Source organism: Balaenoptera physalus (assembly GCF_965194825.1).
Source record: "Balaenoptera physalus genome assembly, chromosome: 10".
NCBI classification, from domain to species: domain Eukaryota; kingdom Metazoa; phylum Chordata; class Mammalia; order Artiodactyla; family Balaenopteridae; genus Balaenoptera; species Balaenoptera physalus.
This window is the reverse complement of record NC_138889.1, coordinates 70,418,453-70,446,047: the sequence shown is the minus strand read 5'-3', so window position 1 is coordinate 70,446,047 and position 27,595 is coordinate 70,418,453. Positions and strand designations below refer to the sequence as shown.

The following is a 27,595-nucleotide window of genomic DNA, read 5'->3' as shown; positions in this document are numbered from 1 at the left end:
CTTTCCTTATTGATAACCGTTTAAAACATGTGGGGAGCAAATTATTCCATTTTGCTAATGTCCTTTTCCATGAATTGCAACAGGGACATTTGGTTCCAAATGATAGACTCAAGTCTACAATTCCAGCCTAAACCATGCAGAATCCAATTAGAAACAGGCTGAAACTCCGGAGGGGGTCTATCTGGCCAGTTTACATGTGCACCCAGTTTCTTCTCCCTAAATAAAGCCCAGTTGTTTTATTTCTAGTGCCTGTCATTTTGTCCAACAAATGTCATTTCGTTCCTACCAAGATAAAAACATCTTCTAAAGGCTGCCCTCTTCCCAGATAATTCGCTTTCCATTTCTGTTTTATAATATCTTCTCACATCTGCTCTGGTTAGTAAGACTAGCCTTGCTTTTTCTTCCCCCAGAAAAATAGGTTAAGGAAGTAAGTTGAATGACTATGAATAAATTGTTAATTGTTTGCACTGGATGATCACAATCCCTAGAATCTTAAAAAGCAAAGCATAAATAACCATAGGGTAACATGGAGTATATCCTGATTTCTAACATACCCCTAATTTAGTAATGATTTGAGAGAAAAAAGAAATATTATAATTAAGAATTTGTTTCTTAACCACAGGATACAGATCCATACAATTTCATTTTCATATTATTTTCTTCTTTATTATTCCAAACAAAGTTTGAGAGTAAGCCTTCATCATCCTAATGATTCTTCTGAATAGTTTTTGGCTGTAAGGTTTATAAGTAGCATGTTAGTGACATGGCTTTCTTTGAACCAGTGTCCCCAAGTTTGACACTCTTGAGGACTGTTAGGACAGAGAATAGAATTTTGAGGCTCCTCCAAAAATATTAGTTTCATTGCATTTTTTAATTTGGTTAAATCCATCATTTTGTTTATTCCCTTAAGTAAGCTACATGTGGCTGAAAACAAACTTCTTTTGAAAGTGAGCTGCAAGCTATACTTGGGTTTCTGTCTTTCAGGATGCATGACTGAATCACACCTACTTCTTCTAGCTTTGGGGATTCTGTGATGAATTCCAAGACAGCTGACATTTTATCTTAAACTAGCTGCACTGTCTGCCATATCACTGGCAACCCACCTGCATGGATCTCAAAACCGAAATGAAGCACAGCTCTGTCCACTTGTGGGTGTACATCTTCCTTTCTTAGAGCCCACAAAGCATCTGACCGTTGTTTTATAAGGAAAATAAGGAGCATGGTTTTCTGTCAGTGCAAAATGTTCACTTAGTACAAATCCGGTCCCACACTCTTCCTCAACTATAATAACAATTTCAATGCTGCATCAAACTATAATTTTTCTGAGACATTTTAATTAGGGATTCAAATTTAAGCTACTAAGTATAGTAGTATACACTACTAGTGCAAGTAATTCAACTAAGGTGACAAGGAGGTGGTGAGATGCCTTCTACACTGCCCAGGGTCGCAAAGGGCAAGTAATAATAACTACATCATGACTTACCCCTCTGTGTAGGGGTGGGCACGGTGCTTATGATGGCCACTGTAAGAAGCATCCCACTTCTATGACTGTTGACATGGGAAGTATATGTCTTAGAATCGAGGGAACACAGTATGTTTAACCTTATTAATAGTTGTTTCTATAGAGAGTGAGGAAGGATTAAAGACTTTGAGTGGAAAGAAAAAATAACTGCAGATGTAGAGGAAGCCAAAAACCTAAGTGACAACAGAAAGTTGTTTTCTTTTAAATTATGCCACACAAGGCTGATGAAGATGCCTTGGTAGACTCACTATTAACTGCTTGACAACTTTCGAAAGCAACTTGGTTCTTTACACACAGACACAAACTCACATATACCTACACACACACACACACACACACACACACACACACTAAAATCCTAATCAATGTCTAATAAGAATGGTTAAATTATGATACACCCAGTAAAGAGGATATTATGTAGTCATTAATAATGGTATTAGGGATCTAATGACATCTAGCTACAGGGAAGGGTGCTGGATAAGGAAGAAAAGCAGGATGCCAGATTTAATGCACTCCTTGGTTGAAACTACATAAACATGTATCACATTAAGCCATATTCATGGTGCATTTAGGAATGAATTAAGAATTATAGATTTCGAAAACTGCCTAGAAGGTTATGATGTTGGCTCTGTAAACATGTGAACACGAAGGTGCTATTCCCCGCACAGGCAGCTACCAGGGCTGCACTGATCTCTCTGCTAAAACTCAGGATCCAACTTGAACTTCCTGGTAACAGTAGTCTACTCACGTTGGTGCCCAGGTAAACAGACACCTGAGCGCCCCATACTGACAGGCCTTCACAAAGAAACTACACTGCTTCACTTCAGGTACCTGCACTGGCTTCCACGCATAGACGTCGTGGAAAGCACATGGATTCCGGAGTCCAGCAGATCTGGCATCAATTAGCTGTGTGACTTTGCAGAAATCACTCTGCCTCTCCATGACTCAGTTTCTTTATGTGTAAAGTGGGAATAATCACATGTACCTCACAGGGTTTAAATAATACCAAGTACGTGCTTATGCCTAGTCCAGGGCCTGGCTCAAAGGAGGAACTCATTAACAGCCACGGTCACACACTGCTGAAAAAGAGAGGAGCCCCTTCCCTCCTGCTCCAGCAAATTCACTTTCCTCTCTTTGTAATGAGATGTGGAGTAGAATTAAAATGCACAGGAGTGAATAAAAAGTAGGCAAGAGGGAAGAGAAAGGAAATAAACAGGAGACTGTCAAAAGAGGAAGAAGTTAAAGAACAAAAATTAAAAAGGCAAAATGTAGAGAAAGTTGCTTAACAGTAAAAAGAATCCTATTACTCTCTTGGCTCAAAAATTGCTGAAACCACTGACTGCTCCCTATGACTGATACAAATGAACCCCCCTGATTCCTCTCTCTCCTCATTTTCCACCCACCTGTGTTTCCTATATAAGTGAGGGCCCAGCTGCAAAGCACCTTGATGTACCTGAACACACCTTAACTAGCCTTACATGTCCCTTGTTTTGGTGCTTCCCACCGGTCCCTTACCTGCCATACTCACTGCCATCTCTCCCTATCCTAATACTTGCAGACGTAACGGTCAAAGGAGGAGGTGACCCCTAACATCTCTCCGCTGGGACTGTAAAGTAGTACAACCACCTTAGAAAACAGTTGGACAGTTTCTTAAGCTAAACACGGAGTTACCGTAAGACCCAGCAACTCCACTCCTGCATAGCTAGCTGCCCAAGAAAAACGAAACCATGTGTCTACACACAGACTTGTCCACAAAGACCTCATAGCAGAATTATTTATAAAAGCCTAAAGTGGAAACAATCCACAAGTCTATCAACTAGTGCATGGATAAGTAAAATGCAGTCTATCCATACGGTGGGATAGTATTCAGCGACAGAGAGCAGCGAATTACTGACTCAGGCTACGCAAACATTATAAGCGAGAGAAGCCAGATGCCAACAACCACACAGTGAATGATTCCATTTACAGGAAATGTCCAGAAAAGGCAAATCTGTACAGGCAGAAAGTGGATTAGTAGCTGCCTGGGCCTGGAAGTGGGAATAGAGACTGACTGCAAATGGGCACTGGGCATCTTTTTGAAATGATAAAAATATTCTAAAATTTAAGAGTGGTGATGACCACAAAACACTGCAAATTTTTCTAAACATCATTGACTTGTACACAGAAAATGAGTAAAATTTTATGGTATGTAAATGATACCTCAGTAAGGCTCTTAAAAAAAAAAAAAAGGTCTCCCCAGATGCACAGCCATTCACAGGGGCCCCTGGGTGTCCCATACCATTAAGGCTCACAGGGTGGAGGGGCACCCACACTGGCATCTGTGGCTCTGCCATTCACTTGTGTTTTGGGGCCTGAGTCCTGGGGGGCCAGTCAGAGTCTTCCACCCTGAAGCCAGTGGAGTGACCGCTACATGACTCACTGCCATCCCATTTACCTCAGTGTCCCCTGGCAAAGAGCTGGGGTCACAGCTTGGGTGTAAGTGCGGGTACCTCAGGTGGACTCAGTATTTCTCCCACAGCGAACTCCTGAGCTGGTCTAGCCTGAATGAGCCCAGATTGGACATGGAGCAATCATTATGAACAAACTAAGAGTCAGCCTGATGGTGACAACCTGGAGACTGCAGGCACTTTGAGAAAGAGGAAAAAGGGAGGAAAAGAAAGGAGACGTGAGGATAGGACCTCTGTTGAAAGGCACTGAATTCACACAAAAATGAAATCCTGTGAAGCAAATTGCTAATATGAAAGAAATTTCAAAAGGAAGATTAAGCCTACTTAAGAAACACCCACTGACATTCAAGGATAGAGAGTCTAAGTGTAATTCATGCTTTCTCAGTCATTAGAGGAAGCCAATGAGATTTCAAGTTGCAGCAAATTGTAAACCTAATTCAAACTGCCTTTCCTCATTTATTCTAACATAGGCAGAACTGAATTTCTTCATAAAGGTTAAGTACTGCTAACAATTATACTGAAGGAGTAACGTCTTCCATCATATTCATAGAAGATCTCAATTTTAATTCTGCAAATCTTAATTTAATAAACTAATATCTAATCTCAGAGTAATTGTTTCTACATTTGCAAATCTCATACTAGCCACCACACTCTAAACATCTGCAAATCTAGACCTCATTATTTGGGGATTCATGACTGAAGGGTCCCATCACTGAAAGCATTTATTAAAATCATCCCCTGTGTAAAATGGAAAATTTTGGAAGCAAAAACAAAAACAACTTTCTAATACTTTGCATTCCACTTTATAGTCAAACAACATGCTGACTATAAGAAATCTTATCATTAAAATCCAATACCGTATAGAGGTTCCCTGGTGGTCCAGTGGTTAAGAATCCACCTTCCAATGCAGGGGACGTGGGTTTGATCTCTGGTCGGGGAACTAAGATCCCACGTGCCACAGGACAACTAAGCCCACGAGGTGCAACTACTGAGCCCACGGGCCACAACGAACACCCAACACAGCCAAAAAAAAAAAGGAAAACAAAAAAACCAATACTGTTTAATTTGAAAGCACTGAAAATGGCTTATTTTTATCTTATCCTACAATTTCTGATTAATTTTAATTCATTTGGGTGGAACAGTCTCTTTTTATATCCTTCACAATAGTGGCTCTCAAACTTTTGATCTTGGGACCGCTTTTCCACTCTTAAGATTTACTGAGGACCTCAAAGAGCTTTTGTTTCTGTAGGTTATAGCTGGCTGTATTTTCCACATCAGAAATTTAAACTGAGAAAAATTTTAAATATTTATTACCTAATTTAAAAATAATATTAAGCCCATTGGATGTTAACATACATCTTTTTTTAATTAGGCATACCTATATTTTAAAAAACAACAAAAATTAGTGAGAAGGATAGCACTGTTTTACATTTTGCAAATCTACTTAATGTGTGGCTTAATGGAAAATACCTAGACTCTCATACCTGCTTCTAAATTCAATCTGTCATGATTTGTACTTCAACTTTTGGTTGAAGTACATGAAGAAAACCCAGCCTCACATAAATGTGTGGCTGGAAAAGGGAAGAGTATTTTAATAGGTTCTTCAGATAATTGTGGCCATTTTTCTTTGACACTACACCAAAACTTGACAAGTGGTAGTTTTTAAAGGTTAGCTATAGTGTGGAATCTGAAACCATATCAATGAACTTTTCACACTCTGTTACATTAAAATCCATTGGTTTATCTTACACAGTATAAAAATAAAATATCACATTTGTTAAGATGACTGTGGATCCCAACAGAAAAGTCTTTTAAATATTGGGAAGCTGTCAAGTTCACCAAAGTGGATACAAGTTTTCCAAAATTCTTATTTTTACTTGAAAGCTCAAATTTTATCTTTGGCAACAAAAATTATCAGTTGTTTTCCTTGATGTAGCAGGCAGGCTCACTGCGTTCATTTTCAGTGTGTACTCTAGGTTCAAGATATAATAAACCTCGTAAAGGACATTCTTGGTGTGACTGATTTTTTTTTTTTTTTAATTTAAACTGTGCGGGCTTCCCTGGTGGCACAGGGGTTAAGAATACGCCTGCCAATGCAGGGGACACACAGGTTCGATCCCTGGTCCGGGAAGATCCCACATGCTGCAGAGCAACTAAGCCAGTGCGCCACAACTACTGAGCCTGCGCTCTAGAGCCCGCAAGCCACAACTACTGAGCCCGTGTGCTGCAACTACTGAAGCCCACGTGCCTAGAGCCCGTGCTCTGCAACAAGAGAAGCCACTGCAATGAGAAGCCCGCACGCAGCAACAAAGATCCAACACAGCCAAAAATAAATAAATAAAAAATAAATAAATTTATATTAAAAAAAGCCCCCCAAAACTGTGCATGCAACCCAGCCCGACTGATCCAAGACTTCAGCAGTTTTACCCTATTATGGTTGAACCATCAATGCGCACATCAACAGAGTTCAAAAGGAAAATAATATCTCAGTGTCATAATGAAAATAGTTTTGACCTTGACAGCCCATTGAAAAGATACTGAGGAACCCCCTAGGGGTCTGTAGAACACCCTCTGAAAACTGCTGTGTTATCATATAACTGACCCCCAACCACCATTCAAGTCACTAGGTGGCAGCCACTAATTTAGAAAAAGGAAGTGACTGTTTAGAAAAAGGAAGTGCTTTTTCAGGGTGTCCACATGTATTACTGATCCCGAGAACATTAAATTAAGTAGAAGGCTACTTCCACGATCCAAATTCAGTATGGAAGCATGACAAATGAAACCCAGTTACCATTCAAGGATTAAAAAAGAAACTAAAAGAATTAAATTTAATATGTAAATTTCCTCCCAAGGAATTTAAAATATTAATTTTTCCTTAGTTCATCTGTTTGTTTCCCCCATTGTTGAGTATTTTGTGCCAGGCGCTTGCTTAGCTTCGCAGATATGGAGAGCGATTGACAGACCCTGTGGGTGGGGTCCAGGGGGCATGAAGCAGCCAGGAAACAGAGCAAAGGCACTTTAGTCAAACGGATCTGATTTCAAGCCCCAGGTCCCCACCCTGGTGCAGCCTGTACTTTGTAATCTCTGGGTCTCTGTTTTCTTAGTTGGATATGAGGCAAATTCCAGTCAACACTGGGAAGACTGGATAAAATGCATGTAAAGCATGAGCACAGCTCCCGGCCCACAGCAGGCATTCAATCAGTGAAGCCACCATTATGAATAGGTGCCTGGAAGCAGTTGAGTCCAGAGAGGAGTGGGACACACATCCAAATAATTATGACACAGCATGGGAACTGAGTAAGCACACAACGCGATAGGACTAAAAAATCAACCATTTGTTTAAGTGAGGAAGGTGCTATAATAAAGAAGCCACCACCTCAAAAGAAGGAGGGAAAGGAGGAGAAGTAAAAAGTCCATCCACTCACACACAAAGGCGGGCCGTAGGACAGACAGCAAGGGAAACACCCGGAACCAGCTCTTTCAGGGCCTTTAATGCCACGCTAAGAAGTGCAAACATTTGAAGCCATTTTCTTTTTATTCTTGTCAAGACTGAGGAGTTATAAACGCTCAGTGCCAGGAGGTCCTCTGCTCTTAAGCCCCCAGTACACACACATTATCCTTACGCTTGCTGTGACATACCTGACCCAACAGCAGTCCCCTGGCCCGGGCCTGACTAGTGGAGAAGGGACAGCAAAGCTCTCCTCAGAGGCCGGGGGACAGCAGGAAGCCCCAGCAGCTGGGGGAATGTGCCCTTGGTGTTTTAAAGCACAAATGAGGCACGTAATGGGCAGAGCCATTTTGTATTCTCTCTGACACTTATAAAATCTTGGAGCATGTCTTCAGCTCCACCCAAGCCCCTTCTTTGCCTCAGGTCCTACGCTCCAGTGGAATTTATAGGTCGCTTTGCTTAATGGTGTGAGAACAAACAGAAAGAGGGTCTAAGTGCCTCACGTCTGCCATTGTGACCCCAGCCATCTGCAGTTTCTTGTCATTGCATGAGAGAGCCCTGAAGCCCAAGCAGCTGCCTGTGTCTCTTTGGCAGGGACAGCAAATGCCACCTGGGTCACCACATGGATGTGCCACAAGGCCAGCATGAGGACGGCCCACGGATATGAGTCTGTGATCCCTTGGCGATCCTGCAGATCAGTCAGCGGGAATCCACAGCCAGTGTTCTGCCCTCAAGTGTGGGATGCGACCATTCAGACAAAACCACCGAAATCACAGCAAGGTCTTACTCACCCAGAATTTTACGAGGAAGAAGGCATTTTGAGGGCCCTTTCCAAACAGTTCCTTTAAGCCACCTTTCTTTTCAGGAAATTTGTCATAAATCTGACGAATGTCCACTGATTCGAGCAATGGGTCACTGTAAGAATGGTTGGCATGCCCAATGTGCACGAAGAGGTGTTTGTTGTACTGTAAGAAACCAACAGAAACATTCCCATTACAAACCCTTTGATCAACCTGGGACACATCCATCTTGAGCTGCATAAAGAGTGGTAGTCTCGAAATCCCGGAATTCCGCCTTGAATAGCCTCGGGTCTGTGCCTTCGAAAAGATGAAGATATTAAGAAAAGCCATTATAGCTTAGGGTTAAAACAATCATTGTCTATTATTACAAGGGCATATATTTTCCGAAGTGCCTAAAAAAGTCTTTTTGTAGACACAGTAGGAAACAACAACTTAAGTTACCCAACTACCAAAGCTAGAAACAATTCCGTTACCCAGTTTTACCTGACTCAAATGAAAATGACAGTGACACCCTTTGGAGCCCATTATTTACAGTGTAAGTCCAATAAGCAGTATGGGTGTGGTCAGCTAACGCCATCACCCAGAATGCACTTGTCACTCCAGCTCCCCTAGCAACAGCATGAATGCAGTGCTCTGAGCAACGGTACCCACCTACTTCTTCCATCAGGAATAAGAGAGCTGAGTGTCTGCCTCACGAGTCCCCTTAGTAACCAATCTAAAACTTCTGCAAAAGGGCTGGTCAATATGTGACTGTCAGTGCAAAGTTAGAGTCATGGGTCTAGATCATGGAGAGGATTCATGGTGCAGGGCTATACGGGACCAGTAAAAAAAAGACCAGTCACCCATTCACAAAAACTGAAACAAACAAATCAAAACCCTGGTAAGTCATTTAACTAACAAATGGAAATGCTTTCTTCTCCTTGCTTTGGTATAAGATATGGTAACCGGACCACAAAGGAGTGTGGCAAACCAGTGGTTCTCACCCAGGATGCAGCAGAATCACCACGGAGCATTTAAAAATCACCAATGCCTGGGTCCCACCCAGGCTAAACTGGCATTTCTGAGAATGAGGCCAGGCATCAGTAATGTTTAATGCTTCCTTGATGAATTCCAATATGCAGCCAAGTTGGAGAACCACTGGCCTAAACTCTATACTCCAGCCCCCCCCCATGCCCACCTCTCCTGCTGAATAGGCAGTAAGACCAGCCTAATGTGACACAAAGACATCTGGGGTACAGGGGTTCCAGGGAGCTCAGAACCCAACAGGGTTCACAAGAGAAACCCATGTCAGTATTCGCCCTCCAATCCCTATTCACTTTTCAAGTTTACGCTGGCATTTCTCCAACTAGAGTCCTTCCAAGCACTAGTTCCATAGGGAATGAGAAATCCCAAATAAAAGAAGGCTGCTCCAAGCTGCTCGCCAGCAGTACTGTGTACTGGCTGAGGTGGAATCTGCGCTCAGCCTGCTCCAGCACAAAACTTTGTGCCCACTGCAATCAGCTATGACACTGGGTAAGTCCCCCCAGCCTCCAACATGGGGACAGTGATGGCACCTACCTCCCAACGGTGATATAGGGTTTATTTTTGTTTTTTTTAATCTTTTTGCTTATTTCTTTATTTTATTAAAAAAATTTTTTTGGCTGCGTTGGGTCTCCATTGCTGCGTGCGGGCTTTCTCTAGTTGTGGCGAGCGGGGGCTACTCTTTGTTGCGGTGCGCAGGCTTCTCACTGCGGTGCCTTCTCTTGCTATGGAGCACGGGCTTTAGGTGCAGGCTTCAGTAGTTGTGGCACGCAGGCTCAGTAGTTGTGGCACATGGGCTTAGTTGCTCCGCAGCATGTGGGATCTTCCCAGACCAGGGATTGACCCCGTGTCCCTTTCGTTGGCAGGCGGATTTTTAACCACTGCGCCACGAGGGAAGTCCCAGTGCTATAGGGTTTAAATGATGTACTGCATATTAAGAGCTTACTGGAGCTCCTCCATTCAACAAACAGTAGACACTAAATAAATGTTAGCTACTATTATGTCTCATAAAACCTCTCTCCTTTGAGGTTCATCTGAATATAACACATTAAAAGCACTGCGGAAGAGAAACATTGTGTAACTTTCTATAGCTCAAAGTTTCCCAAACTTGTTTGCTCACAAAACCCTGTAAATATATCCTGAGGAAGTGCTGGTTTACACCCATGACCTGCTACCCACACGCTGTGGATCTCTGGCCACAATGTGGAAGGGCAGGAGGCCCAATACCCCACCTGGTGCCAGCTGCCCACATACAGGGAGTGTGGCCAGGGCCCAGCACCATCTGGGAGAGGGCTAAGTCCCTCTCCTGCTCAACATCAGAGTGCTATCTTTACCAAGGCTTCCAAAACCCTAAAAGGTATCAGGTAAAATGAAAAAGAGGAACGTGAAGCTCTGACATGGACCCAGCCTCTGTTCCAGCTGTCTGGTGGATTTCAGGATGGCCTGAGACCTGGATGTGGCCACGCGGAAACAGAATATGCTGTGCTGGAAGAAAACTTTTAAAAAAGTAGAAGCCATTGTCATGTTAGGGAAGTGAGGTTATAGGGAGGGGTGAAGTACCTCTGATCTTTTTAAAATTTTCTCAAATGTCATCACATCATCTTTTCAGTTATAAGCAAACCAAAGCCCACAGAAATGTATGGGGCACTGCTGCTAAGGCGCTTCCAGTCTCATCAGTGGGTAGGAGGAGAAAAAAACAACACAGGTGAAGCTGGGAGCACAGACACTGGTGCAAGGCCCTCAGAGATGAGGCGGTGCATGAGGAGGTGATGCCTCGTGCCTGGCCCCTCTGTTGGTCCTCTAGTTACCAGTACCGGAGCAGAGGGCAAAAGGCGTTGTTCCTTCATTATCCAGACAACTGGCTGTCTGCATGTCCATCACCCAACCCTTATTATCCAAACCTTGCTTGCAGCAAGCTCCCAGCCCTACCCGGCTTTGAGAGGCACCATTTCTGTCACTTCTTGTGGCGTCTGTAGGCAGTGAGTTTACGGGAAAGAATGGAATACAAGCAGAGCCTTGGGGATACCTGTGAATAGAATCCAAGTCTCTCTGCTGAGCACGCCTCACTCCCAGCTCTTCTGCCTCGCCAGCTCCCATGGGCCAGGGAATCCGAGCTGGGGTGAAGTTAAAACTGTTGTAATTCAGGGACCACAGCCCAGACCTCCAGGTGTCAGAGATCAGGAAGGTGAACAACCGGAGGGTAAAATTTACCGTTCTTCAGTGGGGACCATGAAAGTATAGCTGAAAATCAAGGTGCTGAGTACAAAGCACTCTGGAGCCAGACAAGAACCTGAAATCTCAGTTTTCTCATATGTCCAATGGGGATATATGACTGTCATACAGAACAGGTTGGAAGAGTAAAGGAAATAATGCACAGAAGGTGCTCGGCATAGGGCCTAGCATACAAGAAGTGTTCAATAAATCACAGCTGCTAAGATTACTATTGTTGCAGTGTATTATGTGAGATTAACTAGATTCTGGGGTAGAAGCAAAAGAACTTTCCTACTTTAGCTATCCCTCCTGCCTAGCAATGGAAAAATAAACACAAATAAGCCAAGAGCTGGGAGCAAGTTGTGAAGCTATGTGACTGTTCAGATCCTTGATTACGGCCCACCCATTACAAGCTGCTCGGAGTGTGGGTCTCTCACCTGTGTCTGCAGAAAGAAAGAGAACTGTGTCCATTCAGTGTTTGTACAATGTGCTTTCTATATATGTGACCTCTATACAATGACCTCAGGGTCACTGCCTCACAATGACACTGTAGGCAGATTTTATTAAAATCATTTTTACAGATGAGGAAACAAGCTCAGAGATGAACAGATTTGCCTGAGGTCACACACCCAGGAATAGTCCTGAAGTTAAGAATAAAACTTGGATCTATCAATGCCACAGCCCATGCATTTGCTGCAAACATCAACCACACCATCTCCAGAAGAAAATATAAATGCCTAGATCCTTCTAACTCAGATCTACTTTTTCTGAAAGTTGATTTGAGAAAAGAGAAAAAAGCTGAATAGCGTCTTCAAAATTCTGAGAAATGAAATTAGAATTTGGGACAAACATAATTATTCACAGATGCATCAGATAGAGTCTTCAGAGGTTTCTATTTTGAGGAGTTACCTTAGTGCCCAAGTGGCTGAAATGAACTGAGCATGGGCAGGCTGTCTTTGCCAAAGGAAATTGGGCACTGCCTCCCCAAGGCTGGTGACTTGAAACCAAACCCTGACTGTTGGCATCTGAGTGGCTTTACTCCTGCCAAGAGGTGACTTTGTTTCTAAGAATACAAAGGACTAAAGAAGGCATCCTGGAGGCCACAGCAGTGGGACAAACAGACCTCCCTCTCTCCTTAATTCAACCTGGCTAGGTGAGGAATCCCTCTGCCCCCAAATCTAGAAGGCTGAAAAGAAGACGTCTACCTGATATGTTTGGGTTCAAGTTTTAATGAAATTAAAACCTAAAAACTATTTGGTGAGGCTCTACTTCCCATCCTGCCAGATCTCCTTATAAGAGAAGAAGACTAGGGTGGATACCTCACTTCCCTTCCTCCTTCCCAAATAAATCCCAGTTTCTTTCCAGCAGTGGTGGTTTCCCCAAAACTAAAGGTGGAACACAAAACCAAAAAAGGGCAGTTCTATTCTATATGGCAGAAAACAAATATTTACAAAAACAATAAAAATAACAACAACCAACAATCCCAAGTATGTGGGGAATGTACAAGCAGAAATGGGGCGAATGTCAATGAGTCACGTCTACCAAAGCCTAAGACTAAATTTCCTTGATATCGAAAAGAGAGGTTAACACTGGCTTGTTCAGTTACAAGAAAGTCTCCTAGGCACTCAGTAGATATGCTGATTATCGACATATCAATGACAACAACAGAAAAGGTGCTCACTCTGCAAATTTCTTTTGTGGATTTCCGTGGAACAAATCTTCACACCTACGGTCCATTATATACCAGGCACTGTGGTGGGCACAGGGAATCCATGAGCTAATAGTACAAAGCCCCTCCCTTCACAGAACCTACAGAGTGACTGTACGGAGCCAGCTTATTGCCTCTGTAGTCAGAACCATCGGCTGCCCATTCAATACATGTTCTCAAAGATTCTCATACAGAAGACTGGGATTAAGGACAGTCAACATCCCCTCCCCTGTACATCCCATGACTTCAATCAGCATTTACCTGCTCTGTTCATACGGATGGCCGTATTCTCCAGCACTAAACATAGAGCGTGATTCATTAGCAAGGAGAACGTATGTGGAATTTACCTTGAAAATGTGAACAAAGCTTCACAAGCCTAAGGTGCAAACCATGATGAAAACCAAGTTAGCCATCACATGTGAGAACAGAACACACTCTCAGATTTGTCAGGTTTCAGAAAACCGACCTTCCTTGCAACTACTCTCAGGTAGCAATAGGAGGATATGTTCTTTTGAAATGAGGGAGTAAATCAAAAAAGAGGGAGACGAGGCCGGAACCTAGAAGAGAGGTGAAAGGAACACGCTGGCCCGCAGCTGGGCTGCTGACCTGGACAGCAGCCAGCCCAGAGCGGACGAGGAGCTGGAGGGCTTCTAAAGGGACTGGAGAGATTCCCTGACTTAGCTGACCATCTGGAGAAGAGTTTGAGAATTCTGTTAGAAATGTGGAGGATGAATTTGTGTAGGTATATAAAAACTGAACAAATGAAAAGGCAATGACAAACCTTAGAAAAAACAAGTTTTACAATCAAGAAAATGGTTCTAACACATTACAAACCATGCTGTGTACAAAATCTGCACAGGTTTGTAATATAAACACTGAGTATTCATTAAACCAAAAATTGTGATATAACCATATTGGGGGGGGTGAGGATGTGCTAAGTTCAGAGAGCTAAGTCCTGGTCTTCCACAGTAAGAAGTCACAGATAATGTCTGCAGATCGATGGATTGAGATACACAGTAGGAGCATGTTGTTTAGAAATACGGAGATACTATACAAAGCAAGGACAAAAAGGCCGCAAGCAGCTGTTGCTAAGGAGCAGGACTGGGGGGTGGGAGACAGGGCAAGGGGGCAGGGGGTGGCTGCTCTTCCTTATAGGCCATGCATGGGGTGTGATCTGGCTTACACACGAAGCACATCTATTACTTTATTAAATGAAACCGCCAATCCAAAACTATCTTGAAACATCATGGAGTTTTGTGAGGAAAGAACTATAAAGGGAAACAAAAACACAAAGAGTCGTGCTTCAGGATGTTCATTCTAGTTGGCCACAAGTTCCCTGGACCTAAAAGGAGCTTGGTCAGATCACAGAGCCTTCCTAGGCTCAAATACTCAGGATGACTGAGCAGGAGCTTGGACCCTTGTCTGCCTGCAGGGTTCACCACAGAGACTGACGTTGCACTGGCACAATCCTACCTGGATTGAGATGTCCCGTGGCTCAGCAGCCCCTGACACAATCTTAATACACAGATTTCTATTCTGACTTGGGGAAATGCTCATCTTCTCTTTTTATTGCTATAATCTCTCCAGTTATTCTTCACAGCAGTTGTAAACAGTGATAAAGGTAAATGTAATCCTAAAATCTCCCCAAAGTGACTTGTGAAGGGTAATTTAGCTACCCTGGGGGATTAACAAAGGACTTTCCCCCTCCTCCAAAGCTGTTCTGCGAGGAGGTCGAGGTCGCTTTCCTTCCTGGTCTCTGGCTCTCCCTCTCTCTCTGCTGCTTAGGGAGGCTGCAGGGGAGGAGGGCTGAGCACCAGACTCAGGAGGCAGACAGGGTCTGGGTCTGAGTCCTGGCGCCGGCACCGCTTCCTAGCTGAGTCATCTGGGAGGGGCGCTTTCAGCCCTCTCCACATCGGTAATGCAGGGATAATAATAGTACCTACCTCGAAGGAGCATCACGAGGCTTAAAGGAGATCACACATGGAAAATCCACAATGCTGTGCCAAGCATGTAATTTGTTATTATTATCATTGCTATTATTATTTTCCCCAATAATCACGATGTTTCTGTACTTTGGGTGAGATTACTTGAAATTATGGCTGTTCCTCTGACAGCAACGAAATGGAAATACTAAAAATTTAAAGCAGAAATTAAGAGAGGAAAGTTTCAGGTACACTGGTGATTTCTACTGTCCTGACACTGCCATTATGTACTGTACTGTAGGGTAGCTGAGATGGGGTGACGTGTGCGAGAGGCCTTGAGGGATCAGGCCCCTGAACTACCCCCAAGGCATGTCCGTGAACAATGCAAAGTCTGTCCTCGAAAGTGGGGCTAGGGCAGCCTGGGCAGTTGCCCATTACTGCAGATGAGACAAACCAGAACAAGCAACTCCCAAAGTGGCCACTGGGGTTTAATTTTCTTTTCTCTTTTTTTTGAAAGGGCTGCTAATACGTTCTAGTCCATAGCCCTCTGATGAGGCAGTTCACTTTTTATGCAAAAGGAAAGGGAAAGCCCTAAGAATCTGCTGGTCCTTGGCATCTGAGAGGCTCCCTTGGACACTCCCCAATGTTGCACTACACTGTCTGACCTGAAGATGGCAGTCTTTCCCTAAACTTATTCCAAAAATTCCAAGTATTTGAAGAACGCAGTAAAACCTTGAAAAATGACTGCTGTCAAATAATACCGGGAGAAAAATTATAATCCACTTAGGAATTCAAAGAAACCAAGACAAATAACCATGTCAAGGGATGCTAATGTACAAGTTGAAACAGAACAAGGACAAATCACCTACACTTGCTTCCTGTTATTTTCCTGCCTGGACAGTCTGCTCAGACACCCCCAGCGCAGCCTGGGCAACCTGTGACGGCCCCTGGGCCCTGCAGGGACAGGGAGTGGTTGCAGGACCGAGCCACGGAAAGTGGCCTGCGTCTTCAGTCCCTGGGGAGAGGAGCTTGCCTGGGCTCACGGTCCAGCAGGCTCTCTCCTCAGCTAGCTGGTCCAGAGGCACCAGCCCTGTTCTGGCTACTTGGCCCCCCGGTGCTGCTTCCTCCCTTCCCTGTGCTCTTCCCAGAAAGAAACATCACTGAACACAAGAAACAAGGAACCAATCGGTCCTTCCTTCCTGGATCTCACACCAGGATGCAGCCCCTCACCCCACCTCCCACTTCCACCACCATCTCCATAGGGCGGCTGCTGTTTTCTTAGAAAGAAGTGCGTCTTCCCCACACAAGTGCAGCTGTTAAGGCCCACTGGCTGAGTACAGGGACAGCGACCAGGAAGGCAGGCGGGTAGGGCGGCGGCTGACCTGCTAAGGAAAGCAGCTGGAGCCTGGCTGGGCCTCTGTGAAATGTCTATAAAACCCAGATTTCCAGATGCTTTCAATTGCCTCATCCCCAAATGGTCATGAATAAAGAGGGTGAGCGTCCAGAGAAGCTCAGACATGGAGAGTGAACACCCACTGCTGCTACGAGAGGGTGCAGCTGGCGTGCATGAGCTGACAGCACAGCTTGGCAGTCGTGCAGGACAGGGTGGGAAAGGCCACACCCCACCACAGCGACCTGTCACCTCCAGCACTGGAGAACAACACTCCATGTCCCACGTCCTACTGGAAGACCACATGTGGTAACACGTATGAGAAAAAGCAGGGAGAAGCATGAACATTTGAGCACAGCCAACCGTCAGACTCGCTGCAGTCCTCCTGAGGACCTGGAAGGCCAAATGTGCTTTCTGACCATTTATTCAAATATGTGATGCGTACATTAAGAACCCATGGGTTAGAAGCCAGGCCCTGCTGTTTCTGAGCTGTGTGGCCTGAGCCAAGTTGCTTAAACTTTCTGGGCTGTGGTGTCCTCATCTGAACAGAGATGTCACCTGGCCTGCTCATCTCACGGGTCAGTGTGAGGTCACACGAAACAGGAAACATGACAGTTCTGTGTGAGCCTTAGGGAGCTACACAGATGCTAGGATGCAGGTTAACTATTAATGAGAGCCACACACAAGCCATGAACTGGGGGAGAGAAAGAGTCTCTTTTCTGAAGGACCAGAAACCAAATCTCCCCAAAGAGCTGTTTCCCATGAACACACAACCCTGCTCTGAGATGTAGTGACCCCCTTAGCAGGCACTGCAGGACTTGGAAGCTTCTTCAGAGAGAACTTGCCCTCTTCCACTCCGTCCAGGATATAGGCGAGGATCCTCCTGGCAATCTGGAATCTAAACCTTGCTTCTGATCTTACTTCTCCAATTGAATTCCCATACAAAACAACTGACTCTTCTTTCTGCCACGGCCCTCATCAATGTCCTATTTCCTCAGAGTTGCACTGGTCACATTTTCCAAACCAAAGTCAGGATTTGTGAGATCTGACAAAGGAATTTCAGTTGATCTGTGAATTTAGGCCTTTGAAAGAAGCTATATAAAACCATGAAATCATCCTTGGGGCCCACATTTAACCAACTGCCTGTATGGAAAAGAATCAGGCTGTCTGCAGAATATATCTGCAGAACTTGAGGGACAAGACTCCCGCCAGAGGGGAGAACTCAGGTTCCCTCAGGCTGTGAAGACTGCTGACTCACTCCCCGCACTGGGGAAGTTCCATGCTTTTAGGCTGTTCCAGCCACTCAGAAATAAAGATAAGGGGCCAGGTCATTCCAGGCAGCAAAACTCCTCACCTTCTGGTTGAGGAACTGCCATCGTCCAAGCCTGGGCATCATTCAGGAATTCTCTCCTCCTGTGAAGCCCAAATCAAGTGTCCTTACTTTTCTTTCTCCAAACGTCCCGATCACCTTCCTTCACTGGCTGCCCCCGTGTGAAGGGCCTGCTACATCCAGGCTGTGCTTGGGGAGCTCAGACCTTGAAGGGCAGCCGTTTTTGCATCTGAGTGATTTTTTAATTTCTTCAAAAGTACAGTGACATGGTGAATATACAAAGGGGAGCCAAACCATGGTACAGCCATTTCCTGGCAGTAGAACTTGATAATGTACCTTAATGCTCCTGAGCCTCCGTTCCACTGCTGAGAGACGGGACGTAAGAACAGTGCCTGTGTCAAATGCTTGGCACGCAGTGCTTGGGACACAGCTCAGCCAATGCTGGAGGTTATCGTGATGGCTGCAACTAGCGGAGGTGTCTCCCTGGTCAGGTGTGCTCCTGCACCACATCATGGAACTTCTTCCCCAAGATACTGCTTCTTCAAAATCTAAAGAGAATAATCTCCTGTCCCGCCCTCTCCATCCCAAAGCTTGCCTTTCTCTGGCTGTGTAACTCCTACCTAACCGAACTCACACACTCTCTTCCTGCTCACAGCCCTGCTTGTTCTGGAATCCAGATCACGGTAGGCATTAAATACACAACCTCTGCCTGGGAACATGTGGCTGAGCTGAGGGGCGGCTGGAGGAACCTGCCCTGCCCCAGGGAGCAGGCAGAAGGATCCCGTTAGGCTTTATCAGGAAAACCACTCTGCATGCACACACGGGATTCAGCTTACAGCTCACCAAGGCCGGGTTTTCATTTCTCTAAAGGAGCAGCTGCTTCAGGTCTCCAGGAACTGGGCCCTGATTACAGGCAAGGCCCTTTTAAAAAGCCCACCCTGGGTGGAGGATCTTGCACTTAACACCCAAAGTCGTTTGATACGCAACACTGAAATCGCGTAGAAAGTGTACTTTCAAGCATTACTAACCACTTCTAAAATAGTCTTTGTTTTTTAGATCTTCCTTTCTTCACCCTCTGCTGTTTTTCTCTTAGCTTCTAGTGGAGCCAAAGGTAACAGAGGGACCGACTTGCTGGTTCTCCACCAATATAAACAACCACCGACTCCGGGAAATGTCTGGTTTACACATGATGCAGAACCAGCAGGGGGCGCTCATCCCCCAGATTAGTCTTCCCTTAGCTCCTTGTAGATTACGGCTGGCTACAGGTACTCACATCAGATACAAATGGACCTGACCACCTTTGGTTACAGGTCTCAGGATAAGGAATCGGCAGACCTGGATCTGAATCCCATTTCCAATGTCAGCTGGCTGCCTAATACTGGGCAGGCTATGTCATAGAGTTGGGTAAGACAGTGCTGGCTATCACCAGTACTACTGCTGGTAGGGGTGGCAGAATTGTGAAGAATCTTTAGTGGTAGCAGGTGACACGTGGTAAACTGAAGAGTGAATTTCCAGCATAGCTGGGACTAAAAGAGGTGGCTGACTAATTGAAATGGGGGAGAATTCACAAGATTACTTAAAACAAGCATTCTGACAAGTCTCAAGCACCAGCCTCTCAAATTATATAATACGTGCTTTATTTTGCAAACATAAGGTGCTGTAACAATGAACATGTAAAGGCCCTTGAGGTCCAAGGTCACATTGAAAAAACATGTAGCACGTGAGTGGTTTCTTTGGCTCTCAGACTTCCAACTATAGGAAAATTTAAAGCCATCTAAAATAAACTCACCTGGTACATTTAAACAAATTTGGATATACTATCCTTAAAATTTAACATCAAACATTAAGCATGTTAATTTGATAAGGAAGCCAACAAAGTGACAAATAATTAAAGGTCCTAAACAAATTCAACTTTGGATTCTGCAAATCTTTGTCTACATACAGACATGTACACACATTTCCCCCTACGTCTTGGCAATGGCTTAGGTTCACTGGAATCATGGGGCTATGGGTAGTGCTGGTAAAAACCAAGCAAATAAATTAATGAGCTTGGTGCAGTGTGATTTTTTTTCATCCTTATCACAGCCCTACGAGGTAGGTACTTCTATTTCTTTCTATAGAAGAGGCTTGGAGAGATCATTAGTCAATGGCTGTGGCCAGGTCTGAACCCTTTTCTGCCTGTATTGTCGCCCAAGAGGACATAAGGCACACTTGGGGAGCAACAAAGCCAAGAGGAGAATCTAGTTTGCCTGGTCCTCAGTCCAGGGTGGTCTCCCTTAAGTCCCTGCTACTCTGGAAATTCACTCTCTAGTTTACCACATCTGTCACCATTAAAGTCACGTGTTAGAGTCTAAGCTGAAGAGCCAAACCTGTTCATTCATCAGTAAAAGGTCAAATCTAGTTGAACCGTTCAGATTCTTTTTTTTTTGAATTTTATTTATTTTTTTATACAGCAGGTTCTTATTAGTTATCCATTTTATACATATTAGTGTATATATGTCAATCCCAATCTCCCAATTCATCCCACCGCCCCCCCCGCCATTTTTCCCCCTTGGTGTCCATACGTTTGTTCTCTACATCTGTGTCTCTATTTCTGCCCTGCAAACTGCGAACCGTTCAGAGCCTTAAGTGTAATCCTGAACATACATGAAACATGTATCTCTGGACTCTATTCCAAGGACTTGGTGGGCCCTGCCTTTCTAAACTATTCACCAGCTTTCACCTCCTGCTTTATCTACATCAGTCATCGCCTCTGGAATGCTCTTCTCCCTTACTCATCCCTGCCCATATCGATGCTCTACCTCTTGGCATGAGGGCTGCTTCCTTGACGAAGCCTGCCCGGTTCCCTGCCCCTCATTCACAGCATCCAGTGTTCTCCCTCCCCAGCAGTCACCACACTTTGCAGTGGCCTCATGTGTGACTATCACCTCGTGTGCCTCCCCTACTAGACGTCACCGCCCCCCCCCCCCCACCAAGGGCAGAGTCAGTGGCTGGCTGTGCAGCACTGGGCCGGCCCCTCCTCGGTACAGCGCCCTGAACATGCAAGTGCTCATAAATGTTTATAGAATGGACTGAATGAATCTGTCGGTGATTCACAGTGTGCAGCCCAATTAACACCAACAACAGGAAAAAGAGGAACCGGTCATTCTGTTATTCCAACCGGACCTGTTATTCCAACAGGTCCATAACTGAGGAGGACAGTTACAATGTGAGGAGGCTGCCATAGGCTTTTTAAATTTAAAAAAAAAAAAAAATTGTTTTTTTTTGTGATAAAACATATATATTGAGTCTTGTAGCAAGGATAACAACTAACATCTTGGGACTTCTGCTCCCCAATGTCTTGGAGTTCTGTTCCTTAAAAAAATGGTCACAAGCAAAGAGAGAGATTTGCTCATACAGGAGATACACAGACTGAATACACAATCCAAGAGACCTTCACAATTGGTGGTGGTTCACAGTAGTGAAAAGAGCACACGGAAACAGAAGATCTGAACTCCTGGTCCTCCTGCTTATTGGCTAAATATCCTAAGTCATTTAATGTGCCTGGGCCTCAGTTTCTTCATCTGTACAATGGGGAAAAAAAGAATCCAGTTCACCAGCACGTTGAGGACAAAATGAAATAACCAACGACAACGTACTCTGTGAGCAATGGGGTGTCATACAAACAAAAGTTACAGAAAGCAGAAGCACAATCTGGGCCAAAGCCCAGCCTTCAGCCAAAGAACCATCTACACTTCTCAGACAGAAGAGGAAGAAAAGAATCAGGAAGGTAATCTTTCTGGTTGTTTATTTCAATGCTCCCACAGACAGGGATTTAATCTCTCACCATCACCCTTCTTGTAAAGCCACTCAGACACTAGAGAAGAGTGATCCAGGTGGCCTTCTCTTCCCTGTTCTCAATAATCTCATTTTCCTTTACCTGCCTCAATGGGCCCAATGACCTACTCTACATCTCTTTCTTCATTTTTTCCGAATTTTGGAGCAGGCTCTATTTTTCCACCAGCTCCCAGCATTCACAATTCATAGACAGAAATGTCAGGGGGCCACATGTGGGTTCCAGAGTCTCCACTCTGGTGATGGCTGGTGGAAACCCCTCTACCCGTGGGATCTCCCCCATCCTACCATCAGAGGCTTTCCAGCGAGCCAAAGTACAAATACTCCTGGGAGAGGTCACCTCCAGATGTTCGTATCCAAGTTACTTACAACAGACGGTGAACTCATTCATGATGCTTTTTCCTGGTAACAGAATGACAGCAAGGCGGCAAATACCCAGAGAGCATGGCACCTGTGTGCTTTTGGTAGCCCCCGAGATCAGCAGGGTGGGGTGAGGTACAAAATATGGAAAGGAGTTGGTAAAGCTCCCAAAGACAAACTCATGATTTCTTTAGTTTTTGCCTTGGGCTCACCCACACACAGATGCAATGCTCATCCTCACAGCCAAGGAGTGGGAGGGAAGAAAGGGTCTTGGGCTTGCCGGGTGGGAAAGAAGGGAGGCTCACATATGCAGGGGAAATGGTGGGCCTGGCTGAGAAACAGGGAGATGACGGGCACTAGATGGGGCGCGGAAATGGGAAGGAAGAAAAGCGACAAATAGAGTCCAGATGCCAATGTTCTTGGTATTTATGGTATTATAATGCATCACATTCTACTTCAAATTGCTAAAGTACTACTCTGTTACTTCTCCTTCAGAAGGTAGTAACTTGTTATCTTGAGAAGACACAGCTTTGAAAAGAAGTATAGAATAATGGCTAAATGTTTAGGCTTGAGTTTTAAAGACATGAGTTTGAATCTCTAATCCGTCAGATATTAACTGAGTGGCTCTAGGGAAATTATTTAACCTCTCTGTTTTCTCATGTACCACAGAGCACCTACCCTTAATGGGGTTTTGTGAGGGTAAAATGTGATCCTATCTATAAGCTTTGCACACAGCACCAGCCACAGGGCAGGGCTCAAAACATGTTACATTTTACCACATGCAAGAGCCTGTTAAGGTCCTTCGCTACAGCTCCAGGAATCCTTGGAGTTTGCAGTCCACAGCATCCATAACCATTTAGCTCTAAAGTTCCACATATTTTCTCAACAGAAATACCTTTTCACTTAATTGAAGGGCTGTTCCGCTATCCTCCCCCAGGTCTGCTTCACACAGGTTACCTGTCAGGCCTGAAGGCAGGGAAAGAGGGGCAAACCCTGGGTTCAGGACACACCTCTCCGGGCACACTCACCGAGTCTGGGTCTCGCTGCTGTTCGAGGAAAGCTGAGAACTCCACCAGGCGGAGTTTGGTTGTGCCAATGGAGCGGCCCTGCCAGGCCGGGACCGAGGGAGCTGGGGCTGACGCAGGCTCAAACCCTGAAATACCGATCGATCGTCACCTTCAACCTGGCCGCTCACCTCCCCTCGGGCCTCAGGCCAACCCCGGGGCAGGGCCCTACCAGGAGGAAAGGCCAACAGGCCCGTCCACCAGAGTCAGGGGTGGAGCTGAGCCAGGCAGTGGTGGGTTCTGGCGGAGGATCCCAGAGGCAGGGCCAGCCGGAGAAGCGCAATGCACGTGGCAGCTCTTTCTAAAGCCGGCGCCAGCTCAGGTTAAGGGCTGTGGCGTGAGGACACCTAATCCTGGGCAAAGGGGCCTCGCTGGGGACCACGGCAAGAGTGATGAAGAGTGGAAGCAGGTGCTGGCCAAGATCTCCTGTGAGACAGGAAAGGCAGGCGACAAAGACCTCCTGTGCTCAACCATCTCCTTCCCTAAGGCTGCAGTCACCAGCACTGTGGAATACTCTCTTGCAATGCTCCGTGGTGTCGGAGCAGAGGGCGACGAGCGAATGCACGGCAGCCTGGGGAGTCTCTAACGGAGAGAGTCCCACTGAGCCTCTGCGCATGCGTGCAGCGGGAGGCAGGCGGGCCGGCTGGGTCCCCCGTTTCTGGTTGGGCTTCCGTGTAAGCGCTCCTTTAAAAAAGCGTGCTCGGACTTGAAACGCACTTCTCTGAGAAAGGGTGAGTAAAACCCTATCTGCCCTCAAGACTGGGACTGCCCAACGTGGCCTGTTTATGACGAGGGAGGAACCACAGCAACTTCCCCTTCCAAGGATGACCCAGGGTCCTGAGTGAAAGTGATCAGGCTTCCTGTTTCTTTAAAAGCCCATCAGAAGAGCTCTCTAGAGATGACCGAGGCGAATCAGGACCTGGGAGGGGACACCCCCCGACCCTCCTGAGCTCCGGGCTAGCCCTGCCTTAAGGAGGGTGCCGGCGAGAAGGGGGCATCCATGGCTCTGCAAGTGAGGGAGGGTGTGCAGCTGTGGAACAAAGCAAGAGGGTCCCGCAGAGACTCACCTGGAATGGGGGCTGTGACCGCTGGCTGGATAGGGTAGGCCTGCTGCACGAAGGGCTTGACGCTGGAGACAGAGGACGGAGAGAGTCAGAAACCACGACTGCAGCAGCGGCTACTTCCCCCTGGCCTTGGCCTCCCAGGGCTAGGGACCCACCTGGGGGCCCGCCACCGTAAAGTTCCCTGTCTGCAGGTGGTAGCACAGCCCAGGCAGACCTCTGCCAAGACAGAGACCCAGGTATGCTGTCCGTTTGAGACGGGCCAGCAGGCTGCTGGGGACCAAACCACCAAGCCTCATGCCAGTTCCGGGGGACGAGCTGGACAGACGTCAGCCTGCCTTGCACGTGCTGTGATATCTACCTCTGAACCTCTCTTCTGATCCCTGCAGAGACCGAGGTCAGTGGTCACCATTTCCAGGCAAGGATTGGGACACGTTTCAGGCTCTCCTTCTCTGGGCCAAATAGCTCTAGTTCTTTTGAGAATATATGGGCAGGAGTTCCTTTCTGCTTTTATCCCTAGACTGCCCTTATCTTCCAGCTTACTGAGCTTGCTTCCCTTGCCCTCAAAGCATCATTAGGATTTTCTATTAGCTGCCCCCACTACAGGGAAAGCCGGAATACAATGGGCTATATATAGGATCACCTCCACTGCCCTCTCTCAAGCAAGCACTTTCAGGAGGACCCCAGGCTCTGCCCCCCAAAGCCATGAAGGGATGGAGACCCTCCTCCTGTTGCCAGCTGCACGACCACTAATACTTAAGGTGGGAGTGAGGTGTTTACACGTCTCCCGGATCTGAGCAGTCTCTTTCCTGCTATTGGCCTCAGTAGATAACAATGGAGGATGACTTCAGTGATCTCAGGTTAAATCTCCCTTCTCCTCCAAGCCTGCAGGCAGTCTGGTGCCAGGAAACCTCTACCCGGGGTGGGCTGTGACCAGCCCCTAGTTGTCACTGCTGGCCCCTCCTCAAACTTACTCTTGTGAGGATCCAGGCTGTCCTGTTTGTATCATTCCCGGCCAGAACTGGAAGGCAAAATGCAAAAAGCTTCAGGGTTATGAGTTCACCTCAAAGCATTGCTCAGGATGTCTATGCACTGTAATCTTTGCTAAAGACAGTGAGTTCAGATCATCCACCAGCTGCAAAGTGACCTTCCTTAAATGCAGATATGGTCGCTGCCCTGCAGAAGATTGCAACCTACAGCTCCCTCTGGCTTTTCTTCCAGAAAATCTCCCGGAGGGCAAGGACTAGGCAGCAGCTCTTCAGCGTTCACCTGACACCCAACTGAAATCTGGGTGCACTGCAGAGGGTTCAGAAATATCTCATCTGACTGCTTTACCCATGTGCCCACCCACCCTTCTCCTCCTCCCTCCATTCTGAAATGTTTCCTGTGTAACATGTGCCTCCACAGCTCCCAGCACGGGGAGAGGACACAGCTCAGAACGAGAGGCCAGGAGCTCGGAGCAGCAGTAGAGACGCCTCCTTTGCTGTGAGCTTTCCTGAGCTTTCTGGTGCCTGCTGACTGGCGGCCTGCTGGAAAGGCAGTAGGATGTCAAGGGAGTCAGAGAGCCCTGGGTTTGAGTCCTGACATCGCTAACCATGTGATTATGATCAAGTTACCCAAACTCTTGTTTTGTTACTAATTAACTCCAGTTTTCTCATCTGTAAAATGGCAGTAACAGTAAGAGGCATTTAAGATTATTTTGAGGATTAAATGAGATCATAACATTAAGCTTCTCAGCCCTTGGCAGGTGCAAAATGAAAATGATAATAGAATACTTCTGTCCCTTTAGGGGTTAGTTGCCATAAAGTGACCCTGAGGACACAGGAAAAGGGACCAAGGGCCAGGATTAAAAAGATAGAGCCGAAGAGGCAGATAACAACCTGGAAGGGCACCAAAAAAGTGATACTTAATTCCACGTCTTCAGGGACTAAGCTCCTTCCCTCTCCTTCTCCCTCTCTTACTCTCCCCCCTCCCTCTCCCTAGCTCCATGCTTTCTTTCACCATTTTGTACCCAGCAACAGGGCACCACAAAATGGTCCTTACCCTCTCTTACACCTGACCCAATTAACAAGAAGTGCCAGGTGGATGGCTTTGTGCTTGGCCACGTGGACCCCGTGCGCTCAGGGGCCATCATTATGGATCCAGCTCACGACTTACCCCTGGCGCCCCCGGGAAGGTGGGGCGTGGAATCCCTGGCAGCCCCAGCTTGTTGTGAATGGCAGTGGCTGATACGATCTGGGCTGACGACATGGCGGCCATGTGCTGCAGGGCCTTATCCTTTGCAGTCTGATCCTTGAAGGTGACAGTGACACACAGAATTAATACACAACACATGGCTACCGGGCAGCTTAAATAGGCACAGCCACGAGCACAGGGACTAAAATACAGAGCCACAAAAAAAGGCCAAAAAAGCAAACATGCACAGATAAATAAACACAGCCAGAAGGCTAAAAACACACTCAACCTACTGTAACTCTGAACGTTTACTGAGAACACCCAGTAGCAAGGTTTAAAAAGAAAAAATTTTTTAATCCATTTTCCAACAGAATGGGAAGCCTCTGAGAAGAGTGGACAATGTATTTATTTTTCCAGCTTCCAAAGGGAGATGTCTCCAATTACTTAACAGACTCAAGGAGAGGGAAAAAAAGGCCCTGCTTTCAAGCACACAGATGGGAGGAGGGTGAGAGAAGAGGCGTGGTTGTGGATCTGGGGTAGGACCATCGCAGAGTGCTGGGAGGCCCGTCTGTGTGCTTGGCCTGGGAGCCCTGGCACACACCTGGTGGGGAGGCTGAGAAGCAGCGGGGCGGCGGGGCGATGAGGCAGGGCGATGACGGGGCCAAGCAGCATGCTGGCGGGGGGCATGCTTTCTCAGGTATCCCCGCCTGCGTCAAAGGCTAGACAGGTTCTTTCCTATAGCCAAGGACACAGGGGATGCTACCAGGTAAGTGGTTTCCCCTTTTCCTAAAAGGGTCTTTTCTGAAAAAGCCAAGGCTGATAACACACAGCTAGCCAAAAAGTCTGCCAAGCACAGCTAAAGTACAGAATACTCAATTTGGTGAAAATACTTACCATGCTTGTTACCTGGATACAACAATAAACAATTTGTTAAAAGGATTGCGTTACAAAGGCAGGGTTATTCTTCTTCTTAGTTAAAAAATATATACGTATACAAACACATGATACTTGGGTACAATAAAATGCGTAGGAGCGTGGGGTTTTTTTTCCACATTTTAGGAGAAATGTGTGACCCAGGTAACTATCTAGAAGGGCAATTATCAACAACCGCAACTCCCAACTCCTTTGAGCTGGTTCTGAGGCTTCCCCAGTACAGGTGGAGAAATGGTCAGGCCCCTGGTGTGGGGCAGGCCCTGATGGTGGGGCAAGGCTTCACACTCAGTAAACATGTCGAGGGTCCTGGCTGCTTGCAGAAGGTCTATACACGCTATCCCAGGCCCGGACTCCATCAAAGCAGGAGCAA

At 46.1% G+C, this 27,595-nt stretch overlaps 1 protein-coding gene and 2 long non-coding RNA genes across 17 annotated transcripts in view; 2 read left to right on the top strand and 1 right to left on the bottom strand.

Annotated features, from left to right (window-relative positions):
* Positions 1-27,595, top strand: part of LOC309667525 — a 616,044-nt gene that overhangs the window by 156,843 nt on the left and 431,606 nt on the right. The window lies entirely within an intron of this gene.
* Positions 1-27,595, top strand: part of LOC309667519 — a 373,680-nt gene that overhangs the window by 13,859 nt on the left and 332,226 nt on the right. The gene's annotated exons all lie outside the window — the stretch shown is intronic.
* The window catches only part of TEAD1 (TEA domain transcription factor 1), a 265,515-nt gene that overhangs the window by 31,910 nt on the left and 206,010 nt on the right, over positions 1-27,595 (bottom strand). For 9 of the 15 annotated variants that reach the window (XM_082476019.1, XM_082476021.1, XM_082476026.1 and 6 more), the window contains 6 exons: positions 27,187-27,198; positions 26,275-26,409; positions 25,092-25,138; positions 24,124-24,185; positions 23,021-23,145; positions 8,209-8,382 (listed from right to left, as the gene is read on the bottom strand). In XM_082476019.1, the coding sequence (XP_082332145.1) occupies positions 8,209-8,382; positions 23,021-23,145; positions 24,124-24,185; positions 25,092-25,138; positions 26,275-26,409; positions 27,187-27,198 (555 nt within the window). The remainder of the gene's footprint in view (positions 1-8,208; positions 8,383-23,020; positions 23,146-24,123; positions 24,186-25,091; positions 25,139-26,274; positions 26,410-27,186; positions 27,199-27,595) is intronic. The other 6 variants (XM_082476024.1, XM_082476028.1, XM_082476023.1 and 3 more) reach the window with 2 other exon arrangements.